This window comes from Glycine soja, chromosome 10 (genome assembly GCF_004193775.1).
Source record: "Glycine soja cultivar W05 chromosome 10, ASM419377v2, whole genome shotgun sequence".
NCBI classification, from domain to species: Eukaryota; Viridiplantae; Streptophyta; class Magnoliopsida; order Fabales; family Fabaceae; genus Glycine; species Glycine soja.
Window position 1 is genome coordinate 11,174,099 of NC_041011.1, and position 12,884 is coordinate 11,186,982.

General features: G+C 34.8%; 2 protein-coding genes across 2 annotated transcripts; one reads left to right on the forward strand and one right to left on the reverse strand.

Moving 5' to 3' along the window:
* Positions 1-963: 963 nt before the first annotated feature.
* On the forward strand, positions 964-1,629 carry LOC114371396. The gene has a single exon (XM_028328857.1). The coding sequence runs from the start codon at positions 964-966 to the stop codon at positions 1,627-1,629; it is 666 nt and encodes a 221-aa protein (XP_028184658.1).
* A 6,381-nt stretch (positions 1,630-8,010) lies between these two features.
* On the reverse strand, positions 8,011-10,357 carry LOC114371397. Its single transcript, XM_028328858.1, has 7 exons — positions 10,042-10,357; positions 9,697-9,947; positions 9,356-9,568; positions 9,169-9,261; positions 8,996-9,097; positions 8,585-8,911; positions 8,011-8,134 (listed from the first exon to the last, which is right to left on the reverse strand). Exons 1-7 carry the CDS (start codon positions 10,355-10,357, stop codon positions 8,063-8,065), a joined length of 1,374 nt encoding a protein of 457 aa, XP_028184659.1. The 3' UTR covers positions 8,011-8,062.
* Between the last annotated feature and the right edge of the window lie 2,527 nt (positions 10,358-12,884).

Genomic DNA, 12,884 nt, shown 5'->3' on the forward strand with positions numbered 1-12,884 from the left:
AATTAGTTTGGGTTCTAAACCAAGTTAAAATCTGGTTTGCCAAAAAACCTATTTTGGTTATAGGATTTTACCTATGAGTATTATCATAGTTTTTTTAAATACTTTTATATACCGCATTTGTAGGTTGAGTTTACAAGTCGAGTTTATGGAAATTTCACAAGTTTGATAGCCTCTCTAGATTTTGGTAACCTTAATGTTAAGTAGCATTAATAAAGATAGTGTCCTGAGTCGTCTGCTGCCTGTGCCTTATAAACCTCGAGCCAGTAACAGTGCTTCAATCTCCTCGATGTGGAAATGGTTTGAACTTGCTACCGATAAAGGTTACTATGGCATCATATTCATCTGGTAGGCCCTCAACAATGACATCTAATTACTTGAGTTGAGATAAGATCAACAGCAAACAGGGAATCAATGATGGCTTTGATGCGAAGGAGAAATTTTGAGTGAGAGATTTCCAAGTTTAGTTCTTTTTATCTCAGTGTAAAGTTGTTCAATTGTGAAAATGATTGTGGATTCACTCTCGCAGATGTAGCCCAGATTCATTTTCTCAAGATCATTTGGTCCAGATTCTTGATACCATACAAAAACTATAGTTTAGACTTCAGAGAAATTTGAAAGTGTATTTTAATTTATGATAAGCCAGTACAGAGAGGTATAGGAAGAGAAAATGAGTGGATCACAACCATATTGTTACAATATCAAGGCCTAAAAGCAGATGAAACTGTTCTAACTAATATTAACCATGCAACTCTTTGAAAGTGGAAGCTGCGGAGTGGAGACATGATCAGATTTTGGGAGGACAAATGGCTTGGAGAGAACAGATCTTTAAAGGAAAAATTCCCTACGCTGTATCAAATCTCTAACCAACAACAACAACCTATCAGCCTCTTGGGAAGTCATAAGGAGGAAGGGTGAGAATGGAACTTTAAATGGAGGAGAAACTTATTTGATAATGAAGCTACCATGGCTGCTGAATTCCTAGAGGAAACAGTAGGGCTAGCAGTACAGCAACAAGGAGCAGACTCATGGGTTTGGAAGCAAGACTCGAGTGAAATCTATTCGACCAGAACTGCATATAAGTTTCTGCTGGGGGAAATAAGGGGGGAATCAGAGGATGGGAGTTTCTCGCTTCTGTGGAAACTTAAAATACCACCTAAGGCAAAGGTATTTACATGGAGGCTCATCAAAGACCGTTTACCAACGAAGATGAATTTAAGAGGAAGACAAGTGGAGATAGTTGATCCATTGTGCCTGTTCTGTAACAATTTGGATGAAGATGCAGCGCACCTTTTCTTCAACTGCAGCAAGGTACTTCCCTTGTGGTGGCAGACACTCTCATGGGTCAAATCAGTGGGTGCTTTCCCAAAAGAACTGAAAGACCACTTCATGCATCACAGATCGAAGGCTACACGAACAAAAGATATGAGATGGAGTTGTTGGTGGATAGCCCTCAGAAGGACCATATGGCATCATAGAAACAAGCTAGTTTTTGATAACCAAGCTTTTAACGCAAGTAAGCTGATGGACGATGCGCTCTTTTTACTCTGGTCCTGGCTCAAAGTTATGGAAAAAGACTTCGATACTCATTTCAACCAGTGGTCTTCCAATTTGTCAGATGTATTTGTATAATTAGAAAGGGAGGGTAATGATTGTCACCTCTTCCAAGAGGTGTAGCATGTATGTGTTTGAGTTTGGGGTATAGCTGGGTCTTAATTCTCTGCACCAGCTGTGTTTTAAACATTTATCTGTATCTACTGTACCTCTGGTACTTTCTTATATATATAATATATATTTTTGCTGAGCAAAAAAAAAATTAGCCATGCAGCTGGAAGGGGGGAGCAGCTGGAAGGAGGAAGGGGGGAGCAGTTGGAAGCAAGGAGGAAGGTTTTGCGGAGATTTGGAAGTTGAGGATCCCCAAAAAAATATGCAGTATTTGTGTGGAGATTGTTTAAAGATAGATTGCCAACAAAGAAAAATTTATAGAGGAGGCAAGTGCAGATTATGGAGTTTTTATGTCCTTTTTGTGGCAAGGTGGAGGAGGAGGCATCTCATTTATTCATTCACTGCACTAAAATTCAGTCTATTTGGTGGGAAACTTTGTCGTGGATGAATATTAGCAGTGTTCTTCCTTTAAACCCTCGCTGCCACTTCCTTCAACATTCATTTGTCCAGGTGGCTGGCATAAGGGTTAAGAGATGGCAATGCTGGTGGGTGGTTGTGGTATGGTCCATTTGGCAAATGCGCAATAGAATTGTATTTTCAAATGAAAGCTTCAATGGAAACAAGCTGATGGAGGATGCAATGTTACTAACTTGGACCTGGCTTACAAATTTTGAGAAAGATTTCACAATTAACTTTAACCACTAGTCAAGTCATATTCGACAAGGCTTTTTGTATCACTAGAGGGTAGATTTTTATTGGGGCTTTAGCAGATGTATTAGCCATAATATGGTTCCTAATTAAACTGTATTAGTTTTTTCTAAGGAACCATATCTATGGGATCCTATCTATGTACAAAGTACCTCTGGTACTTCATCACTATTTAGATAATGAAATATTTATATATTTTTGCCGATAAAAAAAAACCATGCAGACTAATAGGAAAGAACAAAATACTAAACATTTATTTAATTAAATCTAATAAAAAATTTACTTCAATCACATTATTTAACAAAATACTTGCAAGGTCTATAACTTCATGAACTAAAGAGAAAATAAAAACGAACAAAATACAAATACATCCAGCAACATCAAATGACTCAAATCCATTACTTCAAAATACAAATACCCAAAGGAACTACAACACAACATATTTTAATTATTAGCAACAAGCATATTCTCATCTTGGTAAGACTCACAATGATGAGAATCATGAAACTGGCCAAATACAGGCTAAAGGCCCAAGTGGAGAAGAACGAAGGCCCAAGTGGAGAAGGACAAAGCCCCCGAGTGGAGAAGGATGAAGGCCCAAGTGGAGAAGGATGAAGGCCCAGAGGCAGAGACACTATCAAGACTATTAATTATTGCTGAAGGCCCAAGTTAAATATGTTTTTTAGTTATAATTTTTATTTATTGTAATTTTGGCCCAAACTATTTAGAAGGCCCATGTCTATTTTTATCTTTTAGTTCAGATACACTATAAGTATTGGTTTTTGTTTTGAATAAAAAAAACTTTTGGCATTTTCATAAAATTGGGTGAGAGTTTCTCTCTGGGTTCCTTGTTGAACCAATATCAGACTTATCAAGGTAATCCTTGTGGCGTCTATCCTGACTTATCTTCCTTCACCGGAAGTGGCATCTACCCAGACTTATCTTCCTTCACCGGAAGTGGCGTCTACCCAGACTTATCTTCCTTCACCGGAAGTGGTGTCTACCCTGACTTATCTTCCTTCACCGGAAGTGGCGTCATCCAAACCTTCGTAGCCTGTATCAAATGATCCGCCCCGTAAGATTCACATCATCTGGTATCAGAGCTTCGGCTCTTGATACAGGTTCTATCCTATCCTATCCTATTTTTTTTCTTTGTAATTTGTCTAGGTTCGTGTTTTTGTCCTTGTTCTGTTATTTGTTTTCTTGTTTGCGTCTTGTTGCATTCTTGTTTGTGTCTTTGTTTCGTTCTTGTTCTTGTCACGTTTGTGTTCTTGTTTCTAGTGTCTTTCAGACTTTGTGTAAAAAAAAAAAATTGTTTGAGTTCTGTTTCAAGTTAAAAAAAAAAGTTGCAGAAATTTTGAAAAAAAAAAGAGAAGAAAAGAAGAAAGAGAAAAAAGAGAAAGTGGGTGTTTGATCTTTGAACACGAAATTGAGGCAGTTAGAGGCTTTTTTTTGGCAGAAAATCGTGTACCAAATCCCGTTATCTAGATTCTCCTCTGAATTCTGAGCGTTTTGATATATAGTGGGCCTCAAACAGACAACCGAAGCAAAAGTTATGAGCATTTGAAGTTTAGTTGTCATATTTGTTATCTATCTGTTATCCTATCTGTTATCTTATTTGTTATCATATCTGTTATCCAAATTAAATCTAATTTGTTATCCCAAATCTGATCTATTATCCAAATCAAATCAAATCAAAATTTTTTATCCAAATCAGATTTGTTATCCAAATCTAATCTGTTATCCAAATCAAATCCAATATGCTATCCAAATCAAGTCCAAGTTGTTATCCCAAATCAAATCTGTTACTCTGATAATTATATTGTCTTTCCTTTTATTTTATATTACCTTGTGTGTCTAATTCGGTCCATCCAGGAACTTAAGAGGGAGTGAGTGGTAAAAGGCAAGAGTGAAAACATCACACAAAAGCCTATATTGATAGCATCAAACACGAGTGAACTACCATTAAAGAGAGAAACACGTGAGTAGAGTGTGGTGAGGTCCTGAATTTTATTTTTTTTTAATTTACTGCAAAATTCTTTGTTCCTTAATCATGGCAAGAGCTGGTGACAATGGTGGTGTATATCATCAATTGGACGAATCTCAGCGCTTATTTCTGGACGCGTGGACTACACAAATGCAACGTTTGTTGAACCGTAACAAAGAAGAGCCCTACAGACGAATAGCCAAATCTTCCTCGTTTACTCTTAAACCTCTATCCCCTAGAAAAGTGTGTGATGACCAAATCAGAATGAGAGAAAAGAGAGAACAAGAGAAAGAAAATAGTGAGGCACCACAAAGGAATATGAAAAAGAAGAGTGATACACCCGAGGAAAAGAGTGATACACAAGAGAGAGAGAGTGATAATTCTAATCAGTTAACTATTTATGTTTCTCCTAGTGTTCAACCCTTATTACAGGAATTTAAAGATGTCTTTCCCAAGGAGATTCCTCATGGACTGCCACCTTCAAGAAGCATAGAACATCAAGTTGATCTCCTTCTACAAGCTTCATTGCCTAACAGGTCAACTTACAAAAGCAATCCCCAAGAGACTCAACGTAAGGATGCACATGCCAAAGTTCAGTATGTGAAAAGATTGTATGACCAAGTGAAGGTGCAAATTGCAAAGAAGAATGAAAGTTATGCCAAGCAAGTCAACAAGAAAAGGAAGGAAGTGGTACTTGAATCCGGTGATGATCCTAGACATTTGAGGACAAATGTTTTCCAAGAAGGAGGGAATGATGAGAATCATGAAACTGGCCAAATACAGGCTAAAGGCCCAAGTGGAGAAGAACGAAGGCCCAAGTGGAGAAGGACAAAGCCCCCGAGTGGAGAAGGATGAAGGCCCAGAGGCAGAGACACTATCAAGACTATTAATTATTGCTGAAGGCCCAAGTTAAATATGTTTTTTAGTTATAATTTTTATTTATTGTAATTTTGGCCCAAACTATTTAGAAGGCCCATGTCTATTTTTATCTTTTAGTTCAGATACACTATAAGTATTGGTTTTTTTTTTTGAATAAAAAAAACTTTTGGCATTTTCATAAAATTGGGTGAGAGTTTCTCTCTGGGTTCCTTGTTGAACCAATATCAGACTTATCAAGGTAATCCTTGTGGCGTCTATCCTGACTTATCTTCCTTCACCGGAAGTGGCATCTACCCAGACTTATCTTCCTTCACCGGAAGTGGCGTCTACCCAGACTTATCTTCCTTCACCGGAAGTGGTGTCTACCCGGACTTATCTTCCTTCACCGGAAGTGGCGTCTACCCTGACTTATCTTCCTTCACTGGAAGTGGCGTCATCCAAAACCTCCGTAGCCTGTATCAAACGATCCGCTCCTACTCAGGTTCGCATCACACAAATAGAGATGCATATACTCACCGATTGTCAATTGTTGTCAGTGTCGAAGATATTCCTAATCAGCACTAATCACTTAGCAGCACACAGAACACAAGCAACAACGAACCATGACAGTGACTAAAGAAGACGAACAAATCACCTGAGCAGCAAAGTAGACATGATATATACAAAGTTAACCAATTGGTTTCAAAACATGACAACAGAGACATACCTTCGATGGCTTCCCTGGGAGTCTTAAAGCCAACCACAAGTGACTTCCAAAATTGATTCCCACCCTTTCCGGGACTCTTTCCTTTCCTAGTTTTCTTCGAGCTGCGAAAGTGAGCAAATGTTAAAACGAGGAACGCCTAATGTAAAAATGAAAGGACGTACCTCAATCGATAAGTGCCAGACTCAAACTCCACAAAGCCAAACTCCACAATGTCGTTGCAGTCATGGAAGTGCAGCCCAGTTTGCGACAAAGACGAACTCAGGCAGAAGGAGAAAGAAGAAGAACGCCCTGGGATTCTTAAGGTGAACCACAATGGACTTCCAAAATCGATTCCCACCCTTTCCGGGACTCTTTCCTTTCCTAGTTTTCTTCGACCTGCGAAAGTGAGCAAATGTTAAAACGACGAACGCCTAATGTTAAAATGAAAGGACGTACCTCAATCGATAAGTGGCAGAGACGAACTCCACAAACACGATCTCCACAATGTGGTTGCAGTCACGGAAGCGCAAGCCAGTTTGCGACAAATACGAACTCAAGCAGAAGGAGAAAGAAGAAGAACGATAGGGTTCGAGCGCGCGGGTTGTGCAATTTTAGATTTTTAATATATAATGATAACATCGGTCTTTTAAAAATAACCGATGTTAACATCAACTAGGTAACATCGGTTTTCTTAAAACCGATGTTAACATCAACTTGATAACATCGATTTTTCCCAAACCGATGTTAACAACAACATACTAACATCGGTTTTTCCAAAACCGATGTTAACTACTCCATAGTAACATCGCTTATTTTAATAACCGATGTTAATATCGAGTAGTTAACATCGGTTTCAGAAAAACCGATGTTAACTAAATCTACTTATTTACAAAAATGCCACCGCGCTTTTGTTAACATCGGTTTTGTGAATAACTGATGTTAACCGTGCGATGTTAAATCTAAAAATTGTAGTAGTGGTTTATTGCAGGGAAGAAAAGGAAGAAAGCTTGGTGGGGTAGTGTGGTTAGCAGTAATGTAACTTCAGCAGGTGGTGGATTCAATCAAATCCGATCATGGTTAAAGACAACGAGGAATACATTTTTTTGTTCATACTATGAATGATCTTTTGAACCAATGTTGTGCTTGAAAAATATGCAATAATGAAATACGCAGGGACGTGTGTTTCCTCTGGGACACAAACTCATGTCATATGAAGGCTCTATATGGATGCGGACATGGTTTTGGCTTCATATCATGACACAAAGAAAATATTGGTACATAAGTCTGATATAGTAGGACCCAGTACTGATGAACAGGAATATAGCTCCAGACGGATAGAATTGAACCATATATGTTGTAACTGGTTGCTAATATCAGAAAAGAAGCTCAAATGATTTGGCAGCTTATTCTCTAGCTAGGAGGTATTTTCTAATTGGTGAGTGGAGTAACTCATAGGCAGTGTCAATTGAAGGAGCACCAGACACTACAACAAATCTGTTAAATAATGGAGGTTATTTTTTCGTTTAGTGGAGGTTTTTACCCTTCGCAAAATAAATTACGGAAGTTTTCAAAAACCTCCGCAGTTAGATTCGCCACAAGCAATTAGCGGCGGTTTTCGAAAACCTCTGGTATTGAGAACATTTTGCAGAGGTTTTTTTGTAGAGGTTTTAAACCTACGCTAACTGTGGAGGTTTATTTGAAGAGGTTTTTATACCTACACTAAATACAGAAGTTTTTTGTAGGAGGTTTTAAACCTATGCTAAATGCGGAGATTTATTAAAAGAGGTTTTAAAACTATACTATGGAGGGTTTTTTTTAAATCATGCTAGCAATAGATGTTTTACAATTGATTTTCTAATTCTCCTTATTTTCTTGTATATAATGATTTTGTATACTCATTTTAGTTTCATAATCTACATGTATTATAATTTTTCATTTTCTTATGATATCGATAAAAAAATGTAATAAAAAAACTCATAATGAGGACGTAGAAATTATATTTCAATAACCAAAATAATAGCATATAGTTCAAAGATTTATAATTCAAATTTCTATTGTAAATCAAAGTATGACATGAAATCCATAACAAAGTAATATTAGTATTGTACTAAACTTTAAATCAAAAATACATTATAAGCAAACTAAGGGTTGCTAGCACCAGAAGATCCTCTTGCATCCAAAGGTGTATTAGGAACACTTGAAGCATCATTTGGCTGAAATAAGAAAAGAAAAAACACTTAGTCACATATACTATATATATACAAGGGTGTATCACACATACTAAATCATAATGACCATCAATAAAAATAATCAATTCTAAACAATTGTTTTAATATTCTAAACTTATGCATGGTTATTACCTTGATCATGTATGTTTACTTAAAGACCTAACTTGAGATAAAGAGTATTAAGAGCTAGCCAAAATGAATAAAATTCTACCTTAATATTGTTGATTAACTATAAAATCTACCTACAAAACTGTAAATTAATTAGCTTAATAAATACACGTACCAATTACAAAATATATTTCCTAACTAATATGCGTGAATAAATTAATAAACTATAGACATATGTAAAACAGTTTTAAGATTACATTGTGTATTATACTAACAAGTTTTAGGATACCTCATATACATAATGATGTATGCATATTAATTACTTACATGTGTTTGATCAGGAGTGAAATAACTAGCTAATTCTTCAGGGATCCTTCCTTCCTTCATTATCATGTAGGCCTTAAAAGCTGATTCTAAATTGTTGTATTTCTCTTGCCATTGGTTTGAAGATGGAAAGGCAACACCAGATGAAGAAGAGCTCAGACTAGAAGCTCGAAGTCTTGTGTTCCTGAATGTATTAGAAGGAACAACTCCTAATCCCATGCATCGCACTCTCCCAGAGTGCTCTAACCCTAACACTCTACCAACAACATCAAGAGGAGAAACTTCAGATTCATCAACTATGCTTTGAGTCAACCCTACTTCAATTTGTTCCTGCAAACATGTAATAAAAGGAATTACAAAAGTTTTAAGATTAAGCACAATCCTTGAAAACAATGTTACTAAAGAAAAACATACCGCTATAGTCTTTGCTGCTTCATTTACAAATGATCCATCTTTTCTTTTATGAGTTTCAATATATAATTGTCCATGACTTGATAGCTTCTCAGTTTCTAACAACTAAGATAAATAAAGAGTAAGTAAACATTGAACTTCTTTAATTAGTAAAAGTTAACATTTAGTGTCATTACCAACTCATTTCTTCTTCTAGGATTAGCTTTGGATCCACTAGTGTGTGGAATAACTTGCTTGCTTCGAATTTCTTTATTTCTCCTACAAAGTTCCTATATGCAAAGCAATTTCAAGTTTACAACTTGTAATAGTAATCATATAATTAGCTATAAAAACAATTCAATAATTAAAACAATCTAATTGTACCAATGTTGATGGTTTATGACGATAATGAACAAAACGAGCCCATTGATCTTTATCTATGCCTATCGGCACATTTTTTATGATTTCATCTCTTGTTTTGGTTGGATCGTTGAATTCATTCCATAAGCTTTGCCTATTTGCAGCCCATTTTCTTCCCATACTCAATTTGCAATACCGTTTTGCACCAGCTTCATTAATCTTAAAATAAAATCGAGGCTAAAAAAAAAAGACAAATTTATCAAATATCATATGCAAAATAATATATATATATATATGAAAAATAGTAAAGATAGGGTTTCTAAGTGGTGTAGATATAAAAAGTTATATATAACTAATTGACATACCTTTAAAATTGTTTCAAAGCAATCATCAAAATAAGCTTTAGGTACGCCTGAAGGTCCAGACCATCTATCATAATCCATAGGAAATAATTTGCAATCAGCTACTAGTGTTCCAAGAAATCCTGCAAGCAAGGCTTGTGCTTCACCAATTGCTTGGCCTTGGTCATCAAAATTCACAATGATGCGTAACTCCCTAGGTAAGCTATTGACTCCCCTAACTTTCACCTTAATCTTCTTGATCGTTTCTTCAGAGTCTTTAACAATAAAAGAATTTCTCAATTAGAAAATGTAATATACTTCATATGATGATAATTACAAAAATAAAAATAAAATACAATACTTGTATACCTATTGCCTCAACAGTCCAACAGTGTGTAGACTCACGCCCAACATGACGTCTATTTGTTTCATCTTCTTGTGGAACTTCAGATGTTGATACATGAGAAAGAGGGACATTACCAGTTGGGACTTCAGGAGCTTGTGTGGAATCACTTGGTGGGGAAGAAATTTCAGGATTCATTGCTGGAACTTCAGATGTTGATCCATGAGAAATAGGGACATTACTAGTTGGGACTTCAGGAGCTTGTGTGGAATCACTTGGTGAGGGACATTGTGGTTGAGGTGCTGATTTTTGTGGATTTCTAAAACGCTTCACCTTTGGCATGACTACATATTCATGACAACAATATTAAGAGAAAAATAAATAAAGAATAATAAAATTTAAGATGACATACTATCAAAATTAAAACAAGATTAAAATAATTAATAAATGAAATAATAACAACATTTATAAGTCAATCAACTATATCATATTTAGACAAGTGTGAATTTCTTACTATTTTAGGAGTTACAATTCAATCAACTATATCATCATTTAGATGGTTTGTAGCCAATTGTACATATTGATCATCAAGCCTAGAAAATTGTTCAAGTTGTTGCTCTTGGTATGGCTCATTTTCATATGCATTTTCTTCTACTTCTTCTCCCATGTCATATAAATCTCTTGGATTTATGTGTACAACAACACTCCATCCTTCATTGACTACATCATCTACATAATACACCATTTGTGCTTGAGATGCTTCAATGTATGGTTCATGTTCTTCACGATCACCAATATGAATCAATCTATCAAAGTTAACACAATTAAAATTCCAACAATCCTTTTTATACCCTTTATCTCGTGTAGTATCAGCCCATTTACATTTAAAAAGAATATCAAAGAATCGATCATAGTAGTTAATCTCAATGATATCTTCCAACTTCCCATAATAAGGTAAATCTGCTTGCCTTAAGTTGTCAACGCTACTTGAAACACATGATGTGTTAGATGTTAAGAAAACACCACTGTTTTGTGTTTTCAATCCTTCTTCTCGAGCCAAGGTTCGAAATTTGAATCCATTAATATTATATGCAGTAAATCTTGTTGCATTGTCCAAGGGTCCTCGTGCTAAAAACTTTAGATCAGTAGACATTTCATTCATTGTATCTGGATTCATAATCTAAAAAAATTGGAAGGTAGAGTTTGAAACAAAGACGGTAAAAAAATCCCTATCCACTGAATGACTACTCACCCGCTTTCTAAACCCATCAACAAACTCTTTATTGACTTTTTTCTCTATCTCTATAGATGGAGGTCTTCTTCCTCTTGAACTCCCTTTTATGAATTCTTTAAATTCACTACATAAATTAATTATTATAATCAATACATGACTATTATTTATAAGTAGTATAACAATAAAAGTTTATGTCACTTTACTTACTCCACAAATGGTGTGACTATAGTGCAATTAAGGAGCACATATCGATGAGCTTGCAAATTTTTGCATTGGAGTTAACGTGAACATTGAACAATCTCCGACTGGTTTTCCAATTTGTGGGAAGATAGAGGACACAAAAAAAGTCTCATTATCAATTGGGTTATCACAAACACGTTTAGGTCTATTGAACCTTGTCTCTCGATATCCTTCCACGTACCGAGAATAAAAAGGTAAGAGACTCTTCAGTTAAATACCCCTCAGCTATGGATCCTTCAGGTTGTGCCTTGTTTCTCACAAAGGATTTTAAGTGACCTAATTCCCTATAGAAATAACTAACAATTAAAGAATGTACAAGTAAGATATTTGTAATATAACATCATAAATTTAAATTATTTAATTCTTTACCAATTAAAGAGTGCACACGTAAGAGCATTCACAGTTCACACATCATAAACCCACCAAAAAAATAATCTGAAAGGACTAACAGGAGGAAACCACGAAACATATTACAGTAAAACATGGAATAAAATTGAAGTTCTGAAAATAACAAAACATGGTAGACACATTAGACATCAGCTCCAATTTCTTCGACTCGTCCTGGGTACCTCTTTTTTTATTTTCTTGGCGGATTCTAGTAAGAACAAAAAAGGTTTTAGGGAATCCTGGGCGTGTCTCACAGAGTAGTAGCGAAATCTTTGGCCACGGTTACCTTTTTTATGCATAGTGTTTTTTTATTTACTTAATTTGATAAATCCTTCTTTTATTTGGATAATTCCAATTCTTCTGCAGAACAAGAAACAAAGAAACTATCTAACAAAAGAAAATATTAGCAAACATTTTATGTAGGAAACTATCTCACAAACATAAAGTTACTGATCCAAGATGAGTTCTAAGATTATTTCTGTATTTTTTTTTCTCATAACATTAGAGGAGATATTAGCAAACATTTTATGTAGCAAATATTTCATACACTCTTCTAATTAATGAGACTTATTAAAATTGTTTTATTTTTCTCTCTTAACATACTAAAATCTAACATAGAAATATTTACTGTTAAAAAACATAAAAATAATATTTATCTCTGAGGCGTGTATATAAATAGGTAGGCAGATGAATCTTTATCTTTATTATAATAATATAATAAAAATAAAAAATTCTGAAAGGAAAATCTTGTGCAAATAAACAGGAAAATTTTAGAGAATTTATTAATTTTATATTCATAAAAATATATAAATATAATAAATAAGGTAATTATAACCATCATATCTTCTAATTTAAAATATTTAATTTTATTATTATCAACACATATATATGTTTTAATTAAGTTAATTAAAATCATTGTAAAATAAAAAAAATAATTATATGTAAGAATTTTTCTCAAATTATAAAATACATTTATAATTAATTAATGTTTCATGCCTTTAAATGATC